Raw genomic sequence first — 24745 nt, forward strand, 5'->3', positions numbered from 1 at the left:
GTTCTACGACACACTTGTGTGGCCTGTACTGTTAACATGGTTTTTATTATTAGCATTTTCTAAAGAAGCTGAAGGAGGGCAAGGGGAGAGCAACGCGCTTGTTACAGGAGTTTTATGCTTCTATACTTTATCACTTGCCTCTGTTTCTGAACCTCCAGAGATCATGCAGCTGAATCTAAGCAGTAGCTGGCCTTCTGCAGACTGGCTGATTGTGGTGTGTGTGTCCCCTGATAACATCCAGGGAGACTGGCCTCTAGCCAGCTATGGGCAAACTCAACCCTGTCGTTTGATGTTGAGGGTTGGCTCCAGGCAGACCAAGCATTGTGTCCCAAAACAATGAACCCCAGACCCACTGAACTATAAACATGTCCCTTTGGGGGGCGTTTTCCTCAGTATTCTGTACAGGAGACACCCAAAGTCAGGAAACCTGACCCAGCTTTCCTAAATTTAGTTACTCTAAAGGCTCAAATGCTGCTGACTTGGCATCCAACATTGTCTGCCTTCTTGTCTAATAGGGTAATAATGAGTTTAGAATGTTGACCCAGGATCAAGTCTGAGATTTGGGGTTTATAATTAAGGAAATCTGTTGAAAATCCATTAAAACAATTATATTTTTTCTCATCAAAACTTACATTAATTTTGTTTGCTGTTACATAAGTGTCAAACAATCTTGGTGTTTTATTTCAGAATGTGGCCTAGCTAAACACACTCTCTTTTATCCGGATTATAGTCTAAACTATCCACATAACTCAAGCGTTTTTGAGCCTGAGCACCACCACCAGTCAGGGTTTTTGTGGGTTCAAGCTGAGCCAGGCTGCAGTACTCGCTCACCGCCAGCTGGGGTCGTTGGTGGGTCTCCGCAGCGTGTGTGAGAGGCCTTCCGGTTCCTCTTGCAGATCAGCTGACTGGTACTGCTGTCAGGAGCTCACGAACTGTACTGAATGGCAACTATGAACGCTGTCAAGCTATAGAAACACTATAAACACCTTTATTTTCACTAACAACTGTAACGTTTTAATACCCCGGTGAGTGAACAGCTAAAACGATATCAAAAAGTACCTGAGTTGTTGCCGTTAATAACAAAGCTAGCGAAATGGCTAACGATAGCTAATCCCAGCTGGATGCTGCTTGACCTTAACCATGTTTTTGTTTTGCCAGCTGCGGTTTATGTAACATATTGCTTATTTTTTTTTATTTACGGTATTGTAACGTTAGTTAGTAGTCGGGGAGTGAAGATATGGACTGTTGGTGAAAGAGAAACGTCAGCATGTAGTTGTCTTGAATGAATTGAATGAATTGTTGCTAGTGTAGCATCACTTGTTTAGTGGGGAACGGTGTCCCTGTAAGCAAACAGTCTTTTACTTGTAATCAGACAGACAGTGTTGTTTAACTAAATGCTGAGGCTAATAATATTAGAGAAAGCACTAGTCTAAGTCTGGATTTCCTTTCCAGCTTTCTCGAGCTGCACCAGTGCTGGAAACATGACAGAGTTTTGGTTGATCTCTGCACCAGGAGATAAGACCTGCCAGCAAACATGGGACAAAATTATGGCAGCCACCACGCGTACCAACAACCTCTCCACCAACCACAAGTTCAACATCCCAGACCTTAAGGTTAGTATGGGTTTATACACTTTTCAGGACAGTGTATAAACCCTGTGCTTGCCACGCTGTCCTGCTGTTCCCTCCAGTGCTGCAGCGCAGAGCTGTTACACTGTAGTAATTCATAATGATTTACCCCATTCATTTCAAAAAGTCATTTAACAATCGTTTAACAATCAAAATCACTCACCTTCTGCATCCACTGTCAAGAATAAACCGATTCTGTGTATCGGAAGCAGTCTGTACACAGATCTGTTGCCTTCATGTTGAAGCAGCGGGTAGAGGAGTGTTTCATCCACAGAGCAGCTCTGCTTTTCTGAATTGGTCACTCTCCGTGCAGAAGGTGAAGTAACCCCGCTGACCTTGGTGCTACGCGGGGTTCTAATGTCCCACTGCTGCTGTTAGCAATGCACGAACGCCTCTGGACAAAGAGGCGCCGTCCAAAGCGCACAGGGGCCCCCTGGATGTCACTGTAGGCAGACTGAACCCCAGACGTCCCTGTTTAAACACAACCCTGCTGACACTGCTGAAAAAGACCCAAATCTCAGCACTGATAACTCAAAACATGTTTAATTTTTGTTTTTGTGTCCAAAAACAGGTTGGGACACTGGATGTCTTGGTCGGGCTGTCGGATGAACTGGCCAAATTAGATTCCTTTGTTGAAGGGTATGCAACCTGTTAATTTCTGATTTGTACCGAACATTATTTTTCTCATTAAAAAGTTATTTTCTGTTTATAATGGCTCTTACTATTGACCTATTAATGAGAGTTGAACACAAAACCTGCATTCCCAGTCCTCTGCCACTCTGTAATCTTTCCTCTACTTTGTAACAATGAGGAATTTCACAGGGACCTGAGGCTAGTGGGCCCTGCAGTCTAAACTTGGCAATTTACAGTTGGGTGATACACCCGCAGCTCCTTCTGTAGTCATATTTATAGCAGATGACTTCACTCTCATGAGTATGTTCGACTGTAATCTCTAGTCTTTTGGAAACATTGACATCCAAAGCTCACACACAGCTCTTAGTGCCTGAGCTCTGATATGCTTCCTCTGCTGACTGTGGGAAAGGCCAACCTTGCAACACAGTTTCACTTGTTTGCCTACAGCCTCTCTTTAACCCAGTTCCTTTTTGATGTTTCTGCACGCCATATCTGAAAAAGAAACTGCTAAATTCTTAATTTCTTTCAGTTAAAACGTTAAGTTGATTTTTGACACTTGATATTATAATAACATTGCAAAATAGATGGGTAAAAGTTGAACATTAGTGGCTGATGTACTTTCTTAGGAACTTTTAGCCATCAAATGTGACTTGGCTCTTGGTGTTTCCATGGCTTCATGGCTGCTCTGATGAGCCATGGAACAGCGTGGTTAAAAATCTTGAGGACTGAAAGTCTGCTGTTTTATAAATGACCTTGTCAGGAGATTATCTTTACACGAATATGTGAAACCCTTTGATGTGTGCGTCAGTTTGTGTTAAATCTGGTTGGGGGAAATCAGTTCCTGGGGGTCATGTGATGCTTAGTGCATGCAGTTTGTGTTGAGATGGCATTTTTGCTCTCTCCTGGGTGTTCACAGTGTGGTGAAGAAGGTGGCTCAGTACATGGCTGATGTGTTGGAGGACAGCCGGGACAAAGTGCAGGAGAACCTACTGGCTAATGGAGGTACGCTGATGGTTACAACACTCTCTGTTCGTATTATGTAAAAAAAAAAAAAGGAAAATATAACTGTATTTTTAATTGGGGTAATGCAAAGAATGGTTAGCTGCAGAATAATGATATTAACTTTAGGCTGCCGTGAGATAATAAGCAGGTAATAGTGTTGCTTTTACAGCTTTTGTTTTCTTTCCCTTTAGTTGATCTTGTCACCTACATTACAAGATTTCAATGGGATATGGCAAAATATCCCATAAAACAGTCCCTTAAAAACATCTCTGAAATCATCTCAAAGGTAGGTCTGTCACTTACACTTACTTACTTACTTACACTACCAGTCAAAAGTTTGGACACACCTTCTCATTTAATGTTTTTTCTTTATTTTCATGACTATTTACATTGTAGATTCTCACTGAAGGCATCAAACGTATAAATAATAACATATGGAATTATGTAGTAAACAAAAAAAGTGTGAAATAACTCAAAATATGTTTTTTTATTTTAGATTCTTCAAAATAGCCACCCTTTGCTTTGATTATTGCTTTGCACACTCTTGGCATTCTCTCGATGAGCTTCATGAGGTCGTCACCTGAAATCATTTTCCAACAGTCTTGAAGGAGTTCTCAGAGATGCTGAGCACTTGTTGGCCCTTTTGCCTTCACTCTGCGGTCCATCTCATCCCAAACCATCTTGATTGGGTTTAGGTCAGCTGACTCTGGAGGCCAGGCCATCTGGCGCAGCACTCCATCACTCTCCTTTTTGGTCAAACAGCCCTTGCACCGCCTGGAGATGTGTTTAGGGTCACATATCCCCCAACAGTGTCACCAGCAAAGCACCCCCTGACCATCACACCGTTGGTGGGAACCATGCATGTAGAGACCTTTTCTGCATAGTACAAAGGCACGGCAGGTGGAACCACAGATCTGAAATTTGGACTCATCAGGCCAAAGCACAGATATCCACTGGTCTAATGTCCATTCCTTGTGTTTCTTGACTCAAACAAATCCCTTCTGCTTATTGGTTTTCCTCAGTAGTCGTTTCTATTTGGCCATAAAGGCCTGATTCGTCTTCTCTGTACAGTTGATGTAGAGATGTGTCTGCTACTGGACCTCTGGCATTTATCTGGGCTCTAATCTGAGGTGCTGTTAACTTGCGGTTTCTGAGGCTGGTGACTCGGATTAATTTATCCTTAGCAGCAGAGGTGACTCTTGGTCTTCCTTTGGTCTTCATATGAGCCAGTTATATCGTGGTTCTTGATGGTTTTGGCAACTGCACTTGGGGACACATTCAAAGTTTTTGCAGTTTTCCAGACTGACTGACTTTCAGTTCTTAAAGTAATGATGGACTGTCATTTCTCTTTACTTAGCTGATTGGTTCTTGGCATAATATGAATTCCAGCAGTTGCCAAATAGGGCTGTCAGCTGTGTACCAACCTGACCTCTGCACAACACAAGTGTGTCACCCAATCCCATTAAGAAGACAAGAAATTCCACAAATTGACCCTGACAAGACACAACTGTGATGTGAAAACTATTTCAGGTGATTACATCATGACGCTCACTGAGAGGCCAAGGGTTTGCAGCGCTGTCATCAAAGCACAGAGTGGCTGGTTTGAGGAATCTAAAATATAAAACATATTTAGAGTTATTTATCAATTTTTCTTTGCTACATAATTCCACATATCTTGCTTGCATATATTTGATGTCTTCGGTGAGTATCTAAAATATAAAAAGTAGTAAAAAATAAAGAAAAAAATAGTAAATGAGCAGGTATGTCCAAACTTCTGACTGGTAGTGTATGTATTGTTTTATTTATTTTTTTTAATTTTATATACTCATGAGTAGCTGCAGAGTTTAATAATATCTTCTCACTCATTTAATCCAGGTCCCTCACTGCAGTTATTTTATTCTGTGGTCTTTTGTTGTATTTTACTTTGTCTGTCATTAATATTTTTTGCCATGTTTTTTTTGTTTTTGTTTTTTTTTTACAGCAAGTAACTCAGATTGACAATGACTTGAAGACCAGAGCATCAGCGTATAATAACCTAAAGGGAAACTTGCAGAACTTAGAAAGGAAGAATGCGTAAGTTACTCACATGGACAAAAGTGCACCTGTAACATTACATGAAGGCTGCAGTGCCGACCTGGAACATCCTTTAGGATGACCGTTCGCTTCCTTTATTTTCCTCCACCTCATTATGCTTTACCTTGACCTTGTCTGTATACTCTGACTCCAAAAAGCTTTTATCAACAGCAGGACCCTCATATGAGTCTGTGTTGTTGTAATGCTATTGTGTGCCAACAGGGGGAGCCTGTTGACCAGGAGCCTGGCTGACATTGTCAAGAAGGATGATTTTGTACTTGATTCAGAGTACCTCATCACTTTGCTGGTTGTCGTACCAAAGTGAGTCAGCCCCAAGTAAACACAGCTATGTCCTGATTGATTTTGTATTGAATGAGAAGGAATATGAGCATTAATGAGTTCTGCGCTGTTTTGTTTGTTCAGGACGGGATACTCTGACTGGCAGAAAGCATATGAAACGCTTGCTGAGATGGTGGTCCCACGGTCTTCACAGTAAGTCATGTCATCCATGAGACAGATATTTTGTTAATGCCCTTATCAAGCATCTATTGTTTAAGTTGCTCTTTGTGACAATTTAATTTATTTTTGTTCATATTTCTGACCACAAGTATTTAGAGACTTAGTATGCGATTAATTTACATTATGAACTTCCTATTATTATATCACTAAAATAGTACCTGACCTTTCTTCTAGTCTGCTATTTGAAGACAGTGACAGTGGGCTGTTCAGTGTCACTCTGTTCAGGAAAGCTATTGATGACTTCAAACACAAAGCTAGAGAGAACAAGTAAGTGATGGCATTGTGTTATTATAACCACCATTCTTCCCAGTGAATATAAACAGCTCTGTGTATATAAATTATATACGTGTCACATATCTAAGTGATTTTCTTACGTATGTAGATGTGTCTTGCATTATGTTCTCACAACTGATCTTCAGACATTTAAATATGTGAAGGATATAAGCTGGTGTCTCTACACATAAAAATCACTTTCTCGTTAAATGAAACTGGTTTTTGTGTCCTCTTCACGATGTTCATAGGTTCACGGTAAGAGACTTTCAGTACAATGAAGAGGAGATGAAGGCAGATAAAGAAGAGATGACACGGCTCTCCACAGATAAGAAGAAGCAGTTTGTAAGTTCTATAGTTTTTTTTCCTCTAATGTCATGTATTTGTTCTATTTTGTGTTTGCTGTGGAAGTAATAGAAAAGTCAAAAGACCCAAATGGTTTGGGATGTTCTAGCCCATGAGGTGCTGTTCACATAAATGTAGTACTTATATCTTGAATTATTAGCCTACTGTGCTATTCTGTTTAATTTACTGTCGTCCATGTGGTTAAGAAAAAGGTTTGGATGCTCTGTGTGTGGTAGACTGATAAGATTCTACCAAATATCACACTAATTTGTATTTGTATTGTTTATACTTGTTTTCGCTGGATTGATCAATATTATTGTATGCATATACAATCTTTTTCTTTTTGTTAAGCCTGATAACTGTGTGGATTTCCCCCCACTGTGTTCTGTGGAAGAAAACTTGAGTGTGTGCTTGCATCACAAACAACCAATTAAAGGCTGAAGCAGTTCACAGAAATTCAGTTATTGTGCAGCCAGCAGGGGTCAGAAAGTGCTGAGTGCACACGCACCCAAAGAAAGTTTGTCAGTGGCTACAGAACACAGCTGTTTAGGAGAGAAAGAGGATCTGTCAGCAGGACTTTTATAAAGCACTTTCATTATAAAAAAACAGATATTTTGAAGCACTTACTGTGAATGAATTTAAGATTCATGACTCTGACACATAAAACTGATGGTTACTGTTGTTCATCTCTGTAGGGTCCACTTGTCCGGTGGCTGAAAGTGAACTTTAGTGAAGCCTTCATTGCATGGATTCACATTAAAGCACTACGAGTCTTTGTGGAATCTGTTTTAAGGTAGGCCTCTTGAATAAACATCGCAGTGCCAACAAAACCAACTATTACAAAGAGAAAAATAAAAGCTAAAACCTGACACTGCTTGCCTTGTTTTTTCCCCACTGATGACCGTACTTGTAGTTTAAACATTTTAAGTCTGAAAGTGGAGTTGAACATGTTCTGGTTTGCAGATATGGGTTGCCTGTGAATTTTCAAGCCATGCTCCTGCAGCCAAACAAGAAGACCATGAAGAAGCTGAGGGAGGTGCTCAATGACCTTTACAAACATCTGGACAGCAGTGCAGCAGCTATCATTGATGTGAGTGCTTCAATAATCCTCAACACTGAGTAGGAAGGGAAAGTAGATGCTGCAATCTCTCCATCCATCCTTGTGTCAGGTTATAACAGCTGCTCCCTCTCATGGCAGGAGCTGGTTACTGCAGATGGGATATAGGTTAAGTTGTGCAGCATTGTTTCTGTTTGTGTAATGCATTTATAATGTGACAGTGGAAAAGAAGAAAAAAAATAAAAAAAATTCTTCTTAAATATTTAAAATCTAAAGTTTCATTTGGTCAAACCTCGGAACAGGTAAGTAGCACATTTGGTGTAGCTGTGTCGGTTCCATTCCATGTATTTTTTTTCCAAGCATTTGGATTGTGAGGGCAAATTGGATTTGGTGTAAAGTTTCATTATATGACACACACACACAGATATTGCATTGGCTGCTCACACCCACTAATATCCTGCTTCTTGTGTTTTCTCTCCAGTCTGCAATGGACATCCCAGGCCTGAACCTGAGCCAGCAGGAATATTATCCTTACGTCTACTACAAAATCGACTGCAACCTGCTGGATTTCAAAGTTTAACACTTTAACTGATCGTTTGTCTTTCTGAGTGTCTATTAAGTTATGTTTTTTCTTCATCGGTCAAACCTCCGCCTCCTCCCACTCTCTCTCTCCCCTCCCTCGTCAGCTGCTTGAATGACAGAGCTGCATGTTCATTCCTTGTGGTGAAAAGGCTTCAACCACTTTTACAACCAAGTAAAAAAAAAAAACAACAACTTTTGAAATGTTTTTGTTTACAGTTTTTCTTTTAAAGGCACGCTGATAATTAGCTTTTTCTCAACGTGAAATCAATTAAGGAAAATGTACTGGAGAGCTAAACGTATTTACTGTGTCATTCCATGTGTGCTGGTGTGAAGTGATTGCCATCTTCTGTAGCTGTGTTCAGAGATTTGTGTTTACATTTGGGCGATTTCATCATTGTAGCCATGGCCACCACATCTGGTATGTGTTTCTGAGATTCTGCACACGTTGTGAAACACAAATGACTGTATGTTGTCGTCTCATGTTGTGTATTTACTGTAAAACAAAAGAAATCTATATCTGAGTATTGTGTAAGCCATTGATTGAATAAATGTGATGGAGACCACAGCATTTCAAGTGATAGAGACAGAAATTACAGGGATGGTCCAGGGATGGACAGACACACCAGATGACACCGGGATTGCGGTAAGGGTTTATACCATGTTTTTGGAATCTCTCCCATTGACTTTATGATTGAGGTTCGAAGAATTCCAAGGAAAGTATCCCCTTCCAATTTCATACATTGGTGGGAATATGGAATTTGGAATCTGAATTCCATTCTTACTCTACCTGAAAATCTTGTACTGGGACGAGGTTACAATCCTCAGCCAATCACTGATTGTTACAACCCGTCTAGGGGCCAGGTCCTAGCATGAATGAGGCACTTGCTGCCCCCAAGACCCAAACAGCCACAGACAACAATCGCTTGTCATTACACGCTGTTTATTTACAAAGTAGTGAGGAAAGCAACAAGACATGAGGGGTGAAAGGAAAAGTCGTCTACAAAACTGTATATGGTTGCACTCTGTGCCCATTCATCCTTAATACCATATTGTGTGAAAAGCACTGACTGTACGTACAGATGGATGGCACAACTCAACTTTATCACACTGTACAAAATATCAAGCGCAGCCATCATTTTCTTGTAACTGAATCCATAGTCTGCACAGCAGTCGTCACGTAATGGAGCAAATCATACTACTACATACTGGAGTATGATTACAATGAACCCAATAGAATTCTATTTGAACACTTCATCCCATTGTCTTGCTCCTCACCTTAAGCCTCATCCTCTAAACTGAAATTTAAGGCTCTAACATACAAAAACACTGGTAAACATGCTCCTTTATTCACAATATTGTCGCAATTACCAGCAGATTAGACACGTGGCACTTTTCCCTCCAACAACGGCTCAATATAAGCTTTACATTATGTCAACTGATGTTAGTCTGAAGTGTTTTTCCCCGTGGTAAACAATTTGATTATATTCTCACATTGTATGAGTTTATTCACCAAGTTTCAATAATGACATCTAACAGCAGCTAAAACAGTGCTTTCAAAAAGTACATGGGGCAATCCAGATGTTTTAGTTTTGTTGTAGTCATTTAATCCATGTTAGTTACAAATATAACATACCTGATGCTGAGGAATATAAAGAGGAGTCTTTCCACGTCTCCTGCACTTCCTCTGCAAAGCAGTGATATAACAAAAAGCAAACTTCATAGTACAAGACATTTACTCTGAAACAAAGAAAACTGAGATCAATCTGGATTTGATCCAAGCTCATTCCATTGAAGTCTGACAAGCGGGCAGCCTTCTTCTAGAGCAGGGGTCCCCAATCCCAGTCCACGAAGGTCGGTGTCCCTGCAGGTTTTAGATCTCACCCTGAGTCAACACACCTGAATCACATGATTAGTTCACTACCAGGCCTCTGGAGAACTTCAAGACATGTTGAGAAGGTAATTTATCCACTTAAATCAGCTGTGATGGCTCAAGGACACATCTAAAACCTGCAGGGACACGGGCCCTCGTGGACTGGGATTGGGGACCCCTGTTCTAGAGCAATCAGCCCTTTTGTTGACTTTAGGCCAACTTGATAAAGCCGGTTCCTTTAGGCAACCTATAATACTGTCTGTGGACTCAGATATTATGGCCTAGAAAATTTGCAAGAATGTCCATCACATTATCTTTCAGGGTTAGGACTGTAGACAGTGTGGATACATGCCTTCTCAACTTGGTTGAGGACAGTGTCTCTCGATGCTTGGCTCCACATTCCCTTGTAATCTGTCTGGTGGGACCCGATCCTCTTAAGTGGGTCTCCCCTTCAGGTCTGGAGAAGAAAAAGGGATTTTTATCAGGCACACCACAGGCCTGCCAACGTGCAACCAAGGCTTCCATTGAGGAAAGCGTCCCAGGCATTAAAAGGATAGGACCTTTCCTATTCCTTTTTCCTCTTATATGAATGTGCTCAAAATGTTTTTGCTCAAACTGAAAATCCTACTTGCCAAATCCAAATAAACTCCCAAAGTGTCACATAGACTGAATGCAGTCATTGGCATTTTTGATACCTTACCGTCTCTCCTGTGGTTAAACAGGATTACTTCACAAAGAGTCAAATTGGCCAGCTTGGACCGGTTCTTCTTATTGGGATCATTGTTAATTTTGTTTTGGTATTCCTTTTCTGTACTTATCAAGATGCACATGTATGCTTCTCTCTTTTAGAGTCTGTAGAGGATGGGATGAGACACACACATCCCATTTCATCTCATAAAGACCTCTGCTTCTGTCCAGATTCTTAAGAAATTCCTTGTTGTCCAAATCTAACATTTTGCTTTGTGCTCAAAAATAACTGCAATCTTCTTGAGGCTATGCCCCAATTTTAAAGGCAGCGATGGAGTTTTGTAGATGTTTTTGTCTTCATCGAAGCCATCTTAAATGGGGATTCATCATAATCTTCTTTGTTTAAAAAAAAATAAATAGTTTTTGTTTTCTTTGTTTTCTTTTTTCTTCTGTTATCGTTTTTGAATTTTGTTTCCTTTGGTGTTATTTTCTGTAATTTTGAAGTTAAAATATTATAAATAGACTTTTTAAAAAAAAAACAAAAACGAAACACTCAAAGGGGGAAACCCGATCCAGGCACGGGTCCGCCCCGCTGCAGTTCTTGGCCAAGTGATCCAGTGGGCCCACTCCACAAAGTTCTCCTGTCACCTTGGTAAGAACCGCACCTGCCCACTTATACAACACTTCTTCTGGTGGCCATCTCTGGCTCGAGACGTCCAGGAGTTTGTGTCTGCTTGTCCCAACTGTGCACAGAAAAAGGTGTCCAACTCCCCGCCAGCTGGTCTCCTCAGACCACTACATGTTCCCTGGAAGCCCTGGTCACACATCGCACTGGATTTAATAACTGGACTGCCACCATCTTCAGGTAATTCTGTCATTCTCACCACTGTTGATTGCTTCTCAAATGCTGCCCACTGCCTTGGAGAATGCGAAGCTGTTGACCAACCACGTGTTCCGCCTACATGGCATCCCAAAGACATTGTGTGTGACAGGGGTCCACAGTTCTCGTTGCGGGTGTGGAAGGAGTTCTGCTCGGTATTGGGAGCCCAAGTCTTTCCTCCGGATTTCACCCTCATACAAACAGACAGACTGAAAGGACCAATCAGGAGCTGGAGGCGATGCTCCGTGTGTTGTCCTCAAATCAGTCCCAGTGGGGCTCTCAACTGGCGTGGGTGGAGTACGCACACAACTCGATGACATCCTCAGCCACGGGCCTATCAACCTCCTCTTCTTTCCATCTCTCACGAGGTTCCTTTCACCCAGCACCATGTCCGTCGCTGCTGGTGTATGTGGAGAGCCACTTGAGCAGCCATCCTCCAGACCGGGGAGCAAAACAAAACAATGGCCGACCGCTACAGGATTGCTGCTCCACCCTTCACTCCAGCTCAGAAAGCCTGGTTATCCACTGCTAACACGGAGTCAAAGAAGCTGGCTCCTCGCTTCAATGGGCCGTTCTGCATTGACACTGTGATTAATTCTGTGACGGTTGGGTTGAAATTGCCTGCTAAGAGTCATAACGTGTTCCATATCTCCCAGCTGAAACCTGTCTGGTCGAGTCCAGCCGTGCCTGGGGCATAATCACACGTATCTGCAGCTGATGAGCCTCATCTTTGGGAGCTACTTATCAGAGTAACTGAGCTCCCATCAACGCTGCACCAAGCACTGCCACTTGTTTAATCAGCTCATTTTAACCTCTACAGTCTTTTCTTTTTACTTTACTAAACTCTTAAAATTCAACAGACAGCTGGTGCTTAGAATTTCTGGACAGGCTGGAGTCTTCATGATCAACCTGGGTGGTTCAGACGCTGCTCCTCTTGGTGGATGTTGCATCTTCAAAAAATAAAAATACAATAACTGAGACTTACAATGAAGTATCGTTGCAACTGGTTTACTGAACCTTCTTTTCAGTGCATATACAGAACAGGAGCATCCATTTTCTACTGCCTCCTACAGGACACACTCTTCTTCCACATCCTTACACATTAATGTAACACAGAACCACTACTGCCTCTCCTGGCATTACCATTGTAACAACACACTCATTCTGTTTCTTTCAGATGAATAACAGGAACTTAGGATGTAGGTATCTATGAATAATAACTATTATGCATACTCATATATTTATATAACCACTAATTTCTTGCGATACCACAGTGGAAATGCGCATTTCTCGTTCCTCCTTGTATAAACAAGACTTTTTATGTTAGTTTTAATTCAAAATTCACAGTTAAAAAAATCAATACAGCAGGGTTTGCTGATTCAGGAAACAGTGAACATTCAACAAACAGAAATATAAAAAATTTTAAACAACAAAATTGTCTATCAGCTAGGACTGAAATATACAACAAATCCAAAAAGTAAAAAGATAAAACTCTAGGAACAAACTAAAGGACAAGGCCACTTTTATATATTAATACTGTCCCAAAGCTTTGTGGAGCAGGCATGACTGGACGGAAATCTAAAAAAACCCCCACAGCTTTATCGCTTGAAAGAAAAAATATCAAACTAAACAAGGAGAAACTCAACATTACACACACAGAGGAAACCACAGCCAAAAGGGTGATCAGGACAACAGGCAGGGGGGAAGAGAGGGCTTAAATACATAAGGAATAAGAGGGAGAACAAGAAACAGGAGGGAATAACAGCTGGGGCTAATTAGACACAACAAGACAGAGGAAGCAAAACTAAACACACTGAAAATGGAACACAACACTGTCACAATAAAACAGGAAACACTGAAACGTAGACTGACACACCAGCTTGATGTTACAGGCCCCACTATGGTGGGCGCATAGCCAAATTACGATCCTGTAAAACATGAGAGAAAGTGAACACAGGAGACACGCTGCTGTTCGCCAGGTGAATCTTGCCAGAATGAAACACCCAGTCAAATGACCCAGAACCTTGACAAATAAAGACCAAAGAAGAATACAAGATAGCTGACAGGAAGAGGAAAAGAGACCAAGATTGCAAAACAGGATGCTGATAGTAGGACCCTGCTGCTATGAAAAGATAAAGATGTTCTAATTCTGGATTTTAGATGTCTTTTGCTAGTACAGAAATTACCCGTCTCCCTCTCCCCGTCTCTTTCTCTTGCTTTATAGGCAGTCATATTAACCAGTCAGTTTGATCAGACATTATGATGCTACTAAGCTTAAATTAGCAGTTGCTTTTCTTTCTTTTTCTTTTGTTTCATAATAATAATAATAATAATAATAATAATAATGGATTGGATTTATATAGTGCTTTTCAAGGCACCCAAAGAGCTTTCATGACCAATGTCTTTCTCCCAGTTATATATCTTCACCTGTATTGTACAGTTGTAAATACATTTAGAAATAAATGCATAACACATCTAACCCTGAATAATAATTTATCATTATGAAATACCCAATGACAGAACACAGAGCACATGCATTGTTAATATAGTCGTAACCTGTAGGGAGAGGTGTTTTACATAACAAACACAGCAATATGACAGTAGTCATAAACAAAGCTGCACACTGCGGCAACATTTAATAGATTTAATTTAGCAAACCTTACGGCAGACATGAAGGCTACAAATCATTCAGGGTGCTTTCTTAATCTCTTATTCTCCATTATGTGCTAACTAGACAGGCAGTAATGAAATCCTCTGTTATTCACGAAGCATAAATATTTTTGGTAAGAAATACATAAGTGCACAAGGGTGTAAAAAAAAAGAGAGTGCTGATAACGTGAAATAAGGTATTGATATTAAACCTTGTGAGTATGACAGTGTCAACAAGTATGTCAGGTGTGCTGTGAATGCTGGGGTGCTCTTGTTCTGGATGTTAGACGCTCCCAATATGTGTTGGTGGTGGGAGTCAAAGAGGAGGTACTGGTCCTTGTGTGTGGGCTTCCGGTAACTTCAATGTTGAGGTTTTGATTCCCTTCAACAGTCCAGCAATGGCAAACAGTTATCCTTTATGTCTTCCCTGGTGAACTTTATGTTTTTATCCCCAGTGTTGATATGAGCAGTGAAGGATTCTACTTTATATTTTGCATGGTTGGATCTTAACAAGGTTACAAGTAGAGCTTCAACATTCAACAAGAAGAAATGGGAGTTAACAAAACATTATTTTGAGCACGGGGCTGCAGCCTGTTTCATTTCAAGCACTGTTTTCAATAAACTGCATGCTCAAAATAATGTTCTGTCTCACTCCCATTTCTTCTTGTTGCACGTTGAAGCTCAACCTGTAACCTTGTGAAGGTCCAACCATGCAAAATATGAGTTTTTGCCCTTTTTCAGGTGGTCTTAAAATTTTGATAGGGACTGTGCTTTCATTAACAACAGCAGCCATCTGCTCTGCATACAATTTTAAAACAAATAAAATAAAAAGATTTAAAGTTTTCAAAAAAATGAAAAGACAAAAACATCAAAACAGAAAAACAGTGATAGATGATGCATCTGTTGATGAACTGTGATTTATTATATACTTTTGTTTTTGGTAGCAATCAGTCAGACCTAGTAAAACTTTTCTTTTCTTTGTTTTATTTTATTTTATTTTATTGTATTGATTTGAGAAAACATCTAGTTTTCCACTCAGTGAAATAGAGTTACCCGTCCACTGCACAATCAATAAAATTCATCTTCTCACCCAGCATCAGGCAGCCACCATTACCGTGTATGGCACTGGCCACAAATAATTTCATAATGTAATCCTTATTTCTTTATTGAACTGAAAACCTACTTTTATGGTTCCGTCAACAGAATGAAACAAAACTGACAACAGTACAGGTGCTTCTCCAAAGGCTACAATATTGTAGTCTATACTTCCTCTGCCATACTGTTCAGGTAAAATTTTACCAATTTTTATGTTTGGCAGTAGTAAAAAATACTCTGTCATTCTTTTAGGATGAAATTTGGTTACTTTTCTCAATGTGACTCAAACACAGTGACTTAGCAGAGTATCTACACACTATGTCCCCCCCAGTCCCCAAAAATCCAGGCACCTGCCCATCTTTCAGAGATCATGGGAGAATCTGATACATGATGAATGATGATACATGGTGCACATGAAGAAGAGAGTCAGAGAATGGTTTTAGAGTTGGTGGCTTAACACAAAGCACTATCACTGTCACGGTGCTGAGTCTTTGACACAGTGTTTGGAGTTTTGTGTGGATTTATTATTTTTCTTTCTTTTGCGTTAAGATTATTTAACTGTACAATGCTTGTCCAGTTTAGTTCTTTTGGTCTCTCTGACTTTCAAATAAAACTTAATACTTACCACACACATGAAACAACAAAATAGTTGACCTCAGAGTTTCACAACTTTGCAAAATTCTGACAGAGTCATACTGTTGCAATACAAACTATATACATATCCAATTTTAGTCATCTTCAGCCTGCAGAGAAATTCAACAGTCTTTTTTGTAATGACTTTGTAATGATACAGTGACAACAACAGTCAACCCCCCACCCTTTGCACAGGGTTATATTAACCTGTCAAATCTTCATTAGGTATTTTTCTACAATCAGTCCATCCAAAACCAACAAGGCAACTTTACTTAAGGTACGTAACCTTTGTTATTTTGCTGCAGGATCTGTTAGGCAAAAATGTTAACCACTAAACTCTGCAGATACAGATATATTTTGATTACCCGTCTCCCTCTCCCCGTCTCTTTCTCTTGCTTTATAGGCAGTCATATTAAGCAGTCAGTTTGATCAGACATTCCTCTGTAGGGAATTCCTCAACAACTATTAAGAAAAAGGTACATAATGTTTGTCTGTGACGGTTCTCAGTCATCCAGGTCATTGTATTCTAAGGAGTTGGAAAGAAAAGCGTCTGGACTTCTTTAAGTTGCTTGAAGACGTTTCACCTCTCATCCGAGAAGGAGAGTCCCAGATTTAAACCCAGTGGGAGCTTCCCCCTATTTCAGGATTGTAAAATCATTGGTTATTTGCTATGGAGGAATTAACCAGCGCTGGATTTTAATTAAATTAAGGTAATTTATTAAAATTAAGGAAATGAGTTAAATTGATTTATTTAAGTGACAGTACTGCTTTTGTCTGAAGTTATGGAGTAATTCATTGTATATTTTGTCATAATTCTAATTTACAACAAAACTCTGATTAGACAGTGACAGTGTAGAAAATGTTATGCCTTTGCCTAATAGCTGTAAAACCGCTGCTATAGCGTATTAAGGTGCCCTCAAAGCAAACATGAAGCAAAGTTTTAACGCTTGCATATTACAGAATAGGTCAATGTAACGAGTGGGCATGATGTAAAAAGAGGGCAATGTGAGTTTGAATTCAAATATTTCAACGTCTGCAAATAAATTGCATCAAGCTGCATTATAAAAACGGATCAACTGTGGATTTTTAAAAATAAATCCACATAAGCAATCATTCAGGTTGGTTTAAAATTACATCTTTTAAATCTTTTGAAAAAACCGCTGGCAACCAAATTATGTCTCTTTTCATGCTTGTGTCTACTTGTTTGGAAAATGAATGCTTTGTTTTTATTTTCAAATGCCTCTCACCGATAACGTTAGTAGTTTAATGAGTCACTAGATCAACAACAAGCATGTCCCACACGTGGCCATAACTTTATAGTTAACCCTGTATTTATATTTTATTGTTTATCTCTACATATTAAAATTTCTGATAGCTTAATTAAAACCAAGTGCTGATATGGTTAGTCTTAAGTTGTGTTGGAACTTCAGCTCTACTAGACATCAAGGAGATATTTCATGGATTAGAATAACTATAAATGACAATGCATTGAAATTGTTTGTTTGTTTGTTTGTTTGTTGCATGGCTACTGCAGGTCTCAAGACAATCATGGAGATGACTACTCACTATTTTGATCAGAGAACTACAGCTACTGCTACTCATGGAAATGACTCTGAAAAAACTGATGACTACGACTTGAATGACTTTGCTCAGTTGTTTCAGTCATTTGATGCCATGTCTATCGCTGTTTTCTCCCTGGTCTCTGTTCTTGGCGTGTTGGGGAATGGAGTGGTTATCTGGGTGACCGGGTTCAAGATGAACAAAACTGTTAACACAGTTTGGTACCTCAATCTTGCTGTGGCTGACTTTCTCGTCGCAGCATTTCTGCCCTTTGATGTGACTTTCTTAGCTTTAGGGTCTCACTGGCCCTTTGGCAATTTCATGTGCAAGCTGAGCACCACTCTAATCTCTCTGAACATGTTTGTCAGTGTCTACATTCTGCTGGTGATCAGTGTGGACAGATGTGTGTCTGTGGTGTGGCCCGTGTGGGCTCAGAACTACAGAAATGTACGCAAGTCATCCCATGTGAGTCTGTGTGTTTGGATACTGGCTTTGATTCTCAATGCTCCGTACCTTTACTTCATGGACACCGAGCAACATTCTGGAGACAAAATAATCTGCTTTGACACTCTTTTCGACTACAACATACGATTTCAAGCCATTGTCATCACCAACTTCCTCCTAGGATTTGCAGTCCCCTTCACTGTCATTGTCTCTTGTTATGGTGTCATCATCCATCATGTCAGGAGAAACCGCAACCTGGCTAGCCAGTCAAGTCGCGCCTTTAAAATTATTGCTGCTATTATCATCTGTTTTTTCGTGTGCTGGGCTCCCTTTCATATTATAGGTCTAATTGAGCTGGTTATCTTCACAGCTGATACTGAGAGTAAAACATTACTCCACATTATTGATATTGGGATACCTCTCAGCAACAATTTGGCTGTTCTAAATAGTTGCATGAACCCACTACTGTATGTGTTCATCAGACAAGATTTTAAGGATGAAGTCAGAAAATCCATTCTAAAAAGTATGGAGACTGCCTTCGACGAAGAGAAGACACACCAGACAGAGCAAACAAAGCTTTGAATCCTGTGGTATAAGGCAGACAGTGATGTAACAAAACTATTTTACAAAAATACAAAACGGTAAATAATATTTAAAAAAAAGATGTCAAATTGCTTTTGGCTGTAAATATTACTCCAGAGTAAATCTTTATAATGAATATAACAATTAAACTGTTCTTATTAATCTAATGGAAATGGCTAACTGTACAAATGCTGTGATACATTAGATCGGTGCTGTCTTGCTTTTGGTGTCTCTTTGACTCACAGTGTGGATTTGTGTGTTCTTATATGAAACTAAAAGGATTTTCCAGCAATTTCCTAATGTTGTAAACCTGCTCAACATTTGGCAATAAACCCCTTTCTGATTCTGATTCTGATTCTGATTTGGAAAAAGAAGTAAAATCAGCGAACACCAATCATAGTAAGGAGATGTCCGTTTTGAATACTGAGGTGAAATAGTATGAGATAAAGAAACAAAAGTGTAAGCAAAATGTGCAATTACTATGTTGTAAGTATAACTTATTTAGTCTGTATATACATTTTCATAAGCTGAATCACCCTGCTGGCACAGTGGCTAGCGGCGCTGCCTCACAGTAAGAAGGTCCTGAGTTCAATTCCACCATCAGGCTGGGGTCTTTCTGTGTGGATTTTGCATGTTCTCCCCTTTCTAGGTATTCTGTAAACAATAATGCAGTTAGTGGGGACATGTTAATTGTTGACTCTAACTTGCCTGTCTGTTAGCTCTGTGGCAGACTGGTGACCTGTCCAGGGTGCTCCCTGCCCCAAGACAGCTGGGATAGGCTTCAGCCCCCCCAGACAGAGCCAATCACCCCTTGGTGCTTTTTACCGATATCATATAAAAATTCACATTTTATCCAGCAGTCTAGCATATATCAATTTATAATCATTATGATGCTACTAAGCTTAAATTAGCAGTTGCTTTTCTTTCTTTTTCTTTTGGTTCATGACCAATGTCTTTCTCCCAGTTATATATCTTCACCTGTATTGTACAGTTGTAAATACATTTAGAAATAAATGCATAACACATCTAACCCTGAATAATAATTTATCATTATGAAATACCCAATGACAGAACACAGAGCACATGCATTGTTAATATAGTCGTAACCTGTAGGGAGAGGTGTTTTACATAACAAACACAGCAATATGACAGTAGTCATAAACAAAGCTGCACACTGCGGCAACATTTAATAGATTTAATTTAGCAAACCTTACGGCAGACATGAAGGCTACAAATCATTCAGGGTGCTTTCTTAATCTCTTATTCTCCATTATGTGCTAACTAGACAGGCAGTAATGAAATCATCTGTTATTCATGAAGCATAAATATTTTTGGTAAGAAATACATAAGTGCACAAGGGTGTAAAAAAAAAGAGAGTGCTGATAACGTGAAATAAGGTATTGATATTAAACCTTGTGAGTATGACAGTGTCAACAAGTATGTCAGGTGTGCTGTGAATGCTGGGGTGCTCTTGTTCTGGATGTTAGACGCTCCCAATATGTGTTGGTGGTGGGAGTCAAAGAGGAGGTACTGGTTCTTGTGTGTGGGCTTCCGGTAACTTCAATGTTGAGGTTTCGATTCCCTTCAACAGTCCAGCAATGGCAAACAGTTATCCTTTATGTCTTCCCTGGTGAACTTTATGTTTTTATCCCCAGTGTTGATATGGGCAGTGAAGGATTCTACTTATATTTTGCATGGTTGGATCTTAACAAGGTTACAAGTAGAGCTTCAACATTCAACAAGAAGAAATGGGAGTTAACAAAACATTATTTTGAGCACGGGGCTGCAGCCTGTTTCATTTCAAGCACTGTTTTCAATAAACTGCATGCTCAAAATAATGTTCTGTCTCACTCCCATTTCTTCTTGTTGCACGTTGAAGCTCAACCTGTAACCTTGTGAAGGTCCAACCATGCAAAATATGAGTTTTTGCCCTTTTTCAGGTGGTCTTAAAATTTTGATAGGGACTGTGCTTTCATTAACAACAGCAGCCATCTGCTCTGCATACAATTTTAAAACAATTAAAAGAAAAAGATTTAAAGTTTTCAAAAAATGAAAAGATAAAAACATCAAAACAGAAAAACAGTGATAGATGATGCATCTGTTGATGAACTGTGATTTATTATATACTTTTGTTTTTGGTAGCAATCAGTCAGACCTAGTAAAACTTTTCTTTTCTTTTCTTTTCTTTGTTTTCTTTTCTTTTCTTTTATTGATTTGAGAAAACATCTAGTTTTCCACTCAGTGAAATAGAGTTACCCGTCCACTGCACAATCAATAAAATTCATCTTCTCACCCAGCATCAGGCAGCCACCATTACCGTGTATGGCACTGGCCACAAATAATTTCATAATGTAATCCTTATTTCTTTATTGAACTGAAAACCTACTTTTATGGTTCCGTCAACAGAATGAAACAAAACTGACAACAGTACAGGTGCTTCTCCAAAGGCTACAATATTGTAGTCTATACTTCCTCTGCCATACTGTTCAGGTAAAATTTTACCAATTTTTATGTTTGACAGTAGTAAAAAAATACTCTGTCATTCTTTTAGGATGAAATTTGGTTACTTTTCTCAACGTGACTCAAACACAGTGACTTAGCAGAGTATCTACACACTATGTTCCCCCCCAGTCCCCAAAAATCCAGGCACCTGCCCATCTTTCAGAGATCATGGGAGAATCTGATACATGATGAATGATGATACATGGTGCACATGAAGAAGAGAGTCAGAGAATGGTTTTAGAGTTGGTGGCTTAACACAAAGCACTATCACTGTCACGGTGCTGAGTCTTTGACACAGTGTTTGGAGTTTTGTGTGGATTTATTATTTTTCTTTCCTTTGCGTTAAGATTATTTAACTGTACAAGGCTTGTCCAGTTTAGTTCTTTTGTTCTCTGACTTTCAAATAAAACTTAATACTTACCACACACATGAAACAACAAAATAGTTGACCTCAGAGTTTCACAACTTTGCAAAATTCTGACAGAGTCATACTGCTGAAATACAAACTATATACATATCCAAATTTAGTCATCTTCAGCCTGCAGAGAAATTCAACAGTCTTTTTTGTAATGACTTTGTAATGATACAGTGACAACAACAGTCAACCCCCCACCCTTTGCACAGGGTTATATTAACCTGTCAAATCTTCATTAGGTATTTTTCTACAATCAGTCCATCCAAAACCAACAAGGCAACTTTACTTAAGGTACGTAACCTTTGTTATTTTGCTGCAGGATCTGTTAGGCAAAAATGTTAACCATTAAACTCTGCAGATACAGATATATTTTGATTTAAATAATAAATGACGCTAATCAATTAACATTAAGTAACTTGACTTTGTGAAACTTCTTGCTTGTAATACAGTAAAATACTGTAAAATGTTGGAATTAGGTCTTTCTTTAAAGCACTTTGGAATGGATGAAATAGTTGAAAACATAAAAAAAAGCATTTTACGTGATCCGAGCACATATTTATCATGGTCCAGTCAGTGCAAAGGAGCAAAATGACTAAGGTGCAAGTGTTTCATTTAAATATTAAACATCTAGTTGTAATTTATTAATATAAAAATTAAATATAAGTATAACATGTATAAAAAATTAAAAATGACTTTTAATTACATTTATGTCGTAGGTCTCAAGACAATGATGGAGTTGACCACAAACTCCCTCAATCAAATCAATTCAACTGCTGTACCTGATGGAAATGGCCATATATTTAAGTATCCCGGGTTGAAGCAATCTCTCAACACCATGTCTATCATTGTTTATTCCCTGATCTTTCTCCTTGGTGTGGTCGGGAATGGAGTGGTTATCTGGGTCACCGGGTTCAAAATGAAGAAAACTGTTAACACAGTTTGGTACCTCCACCTTGCTGTGGCTGACTTCATCTTTGCGGCATATCTGCCTTTGAATGTGACATACAAGATTTTGGGGATGCACTGGCCGTTTGGTAAGATCATGTGCAGGCTGAACACCATGGTGCTCTTTCTGCACATGTTTGCCAGTGTCTACATTCTGGTGGTGATCAGTGTGGATAGATGTGTCTCTGTAGTGTGGCCTGTGTGGGCTCAGAATCACAGAAATATGCGTAAGGCGTCCTGTGTGAGTCTGTGTGTTTGGATACTGGCTTTCATTCTCAGCGCTCCATGCTTTTTCTTCAGGAACACTGAGAAAGTGTTTGAGAAAGGCAAAATCCTCTGCTTCAACAGCTATGCTATTTCTGATTCTTCTGCCCTCAGCTGAATGTCTCTATCCAGCTTATGCAGTGAGCTAAACATAAAATGGCTTCAGTAAACACTCAGGAGACCGCATGCCATTCTTCGGAGCTTTACTGATCCTTATTTTCCTTTTTTTTTGTAAAACTGTAATAACAGAAACAGAATACAGTGTATTCACTCTCCATACAAATACACAAAGATTACATTAAATATTGTTGACTTATGTAAACAGTCACTACACAATCAAGAGATACAGAGATGGTAAGAGATACAGCTAACACCACATGCTGGTATGCTTCATGTTAGCAGGCTAAACAAAGGGCTAACAGCTAGCTTGTGCTAGTAATGTAACAAACTCGCTAAACACACAAGAAGCTCATTACTTTGCTGAACAAGGTACTAATAAGTGGGAACAATAAACCGTTTTGCCACACTTACAGATTATGCCTTTTCAAGGGCGTCAGACGCAGGAATTTACAGAGACACAGCCAAATGGACCTTCCCTGTCGAGCGCTGGGAGAAAACCACTGCTTGCGCTCTAACATGGTGCTACCCTGTCAACCCACTAGATGGCAGGCTTTGCCCAGACAGGATCAGGAATAAACATATTTTCTGACATGTTGCAACAGTTAATTACAGAACGAATGATTATGACCCGCCATATAACAAACTTATAAAAAACATGCCTTAGAAATAACAGGAGGGACAGAATACTGATAACTATGAATTACCATCTGTTATTCAGATGCAAAAGTTTCGTCATCAGGCCATGATCATCACCCGTTTCTTCCTGCTTTTTGTTGTTCCCTTCACTGTCATTGTGTCCTGTTACGCTGTCATCATCAAGCATCTCAAAAGAAACCGTGTCCTGGCCAGCAAGTCAAGTCGCCCCCTCAAGATCATTGCTGCCATTATCATCACTTTTTTTCTGTGCTGGGCTCCCTTTCACATCATGAGTCTCATTGAGCTGGTGAAATTCAGAGCTGCTGCTCCAAATGAAACTTTAGTCTATGTCATTGCTGTTGGGAATCCTCTTACTAGAAGTTTGGCATTTTTTACCAGCTGCCTGAATCCACTGCTGTATGTGTTCATGGGACAAGATTTCAAGAAAGAAATCCGCAAATCCATCCTGAATTGGCTTGAGACTGCCTTCCAGGATGTGGAGGCACACTCTCACACTCACTCAAAGACCGAGGACACCAGTCAGAGCAAAGATAATCAGATTTGAATATTGACATGTGAAGCTGTCACCGACATGATACATTATTCATGTTATTTTTGGACTTAAAAAAACACATTCACACATCAAACCTTTTGCATAATCTTACAGTTTAATTTTAATATTAATATATTTAATATTGTTCTTTTCAATTAAAAAAAGTTACCGTAGAATAACAACAGTGAATTTATCCAAAACCATAATGTTGAAAATTTACTGGGTAATTTGCATTATGATATGAGATTTGAAAACAAAAAAGATTGTACTTGGACTTAATATTTGATGCTAAATAATAAAGAGTGCAAAAGATACTGACAGGAGTAACATCATAAGCTTGACTTTAAAACTGTGTATTATAATGTCTCCTTCAGGTAGAGAGAAATGAGTTATTGATGACTGCAGCAGCTATTGTGACTGCCTTAGAAACAACAGCAAAACCGAAGGTTTGAATAACATAACATCTTGCACATTAACCTTACAAACTTGAGGGGTTATGTTTTTTTTGTTAGCAATAGCTAAATGTTCTGTATTCAAAAAAGTGACTGGGGTATACTCCCTTGGCATTTTAAAGGAGTGGCACTCCAGTTAAAAAAAAATGTATTGTCATTTTAAGGATTATCTCTAGCTATTCAGACCTATTTAGATAAGAATTTGTTGGTTAAATTTCATATCATTTTTTAAATCATCATCATCATTGTTGTTTATTCTAAGTGATATTTGATCATGTTAAATCTGTACTTACACAAATAAAACCTTAAATATTGCAAAACCTGTGGGTTTTTTTTAGGAAAAGCTCAA

At 39.3% G+C, this 24745-nt stretch overlaps 3 protein-coding genes across 3 annotated transcripts; all 3 read left to right on the forward strand.

Moving 5' to 3' along the window:
• The first annotated feature begins 842 nt into the window (after positions 1 to 842).
• LOC113032005 (V-type proton ATPase subunit C 1-A) lies at positions 843 to 8677 on the forward strand. Its single transcript, XM_026184628.1, has 13 exons — positions 843 to 1025; positions 1453 to 1613; positions 2200 to 2267; positions 3178 to 3263; positions 3455 to 3549; positions 5245 to 5336; positions 5559 to 5657; positions 5760 to 5828; positions 6030 to 6122; positions 6377 to 6470; positions 7166 to 7263; positions 7434 to 7560; positions 8009 to 8677. Exons 2-13 carry the CDS (start codon positions 1482 to 1484, stop codon positions 8105 to 8107), a joined length of 1152 nt encoding a protein of 383 aa, XP_026040413.1. The 5' UTR covers positions 843 to 1025; positions 1453 to 1481; the 3' UTR covers positions 8108 to 8677.
• An 8794-nt stretch (positions 8678 to 17471) lies between these two features.
• Positions 17472 to 18509, forward strand: LOC113032007 (chemokine-like receptor 1). The gene has a single exon (XM_026184630.1). It carries the CDS (start codon positions 17472 to 17474, stop codon positions 18507 to 18509), a length of 1038 nt encoding a protein of 345 aa, XP_026040415.1.
• A 3635-nt stretch (positions 18510 to 22144) lies between these two features.
• LOC113032006 (chemokine-like receptor 1) lies at positions 22145 to 23956 on the forward strand. Its single transcript, XM_026184629.1, has 2 exons — positions 22145 to 22730; positions 23442 to 23956. Exons 1-2 carry the CDS (start codon positions 22154 to 22156, stop codon positions 23954 to 23956), a joined length of 1092 nt encoding a protein of 363 aa, XP_026040414.1. The 5' UTR covers positions 22145 to 22153.
• The last annotated feature ends 789 nt before the right edge of the window (positions 23957 to 24745 follow it).

This window comes from Astatotilapia calliptera, chromosome 11 (genome assembly GCF_900246225.1).
Source record: "Astatotilapia calliptera chromosome 11, fAstCal1.2, whole genome shotgun sequence".
NCBI lineage: Eukaryota > Metazoa > Chordata > Actinopteri > Cichliformes > Cichlidae > Astatotilapia > Astatotilapia calliptera.

Excerpts from the sequence above, each read along its gene's own strand:
- LOC113032005 (XM_026184628.1), top strand. The coding sequence starts at position 1,482 with ATGACAGAGTTTTGGTTGATCTCTGCACCAGGAGATAAGACCTGCCAG. Across the intron at positions 2,268-3,177 it reads TTAGATTCCTTTGTTGAAGG|TGTGGTGAAGAAGGTGGCTC; the intron begins GTATGCAACCTG and ends GGGTGTTCACAG. Across the intron at positions 5,658-5,759 it reads TTGCTGGTTGTCGTACCAAA|GACGGGATACTCTGACTGGC; the intron begins GTGAGTCAGCCC and ends TTGTTTGTTCAG.
- LOC113032007 (XM_026184630.1), top strand. The coding sequence starts at position 17,472 with ATGGAGATGACTACTCACTATTTTGATCAGAGAACTACAGCTACTGCT.
- LOC113032006 (XM_026184629.1), top strand. The coding sequence starts at position 22,154 with ATGATGGAGTTGACCACAAACTCCCTCAATCAAATCAATTCAACTGCT. Across the intron at positions 22,731-23,441 it reads CTTCAACAGCTATGCTATTT|CTGATAACTATGAATTACCA; the intron begins CTGATTCTTCTG and ends AGGGACAGAATA.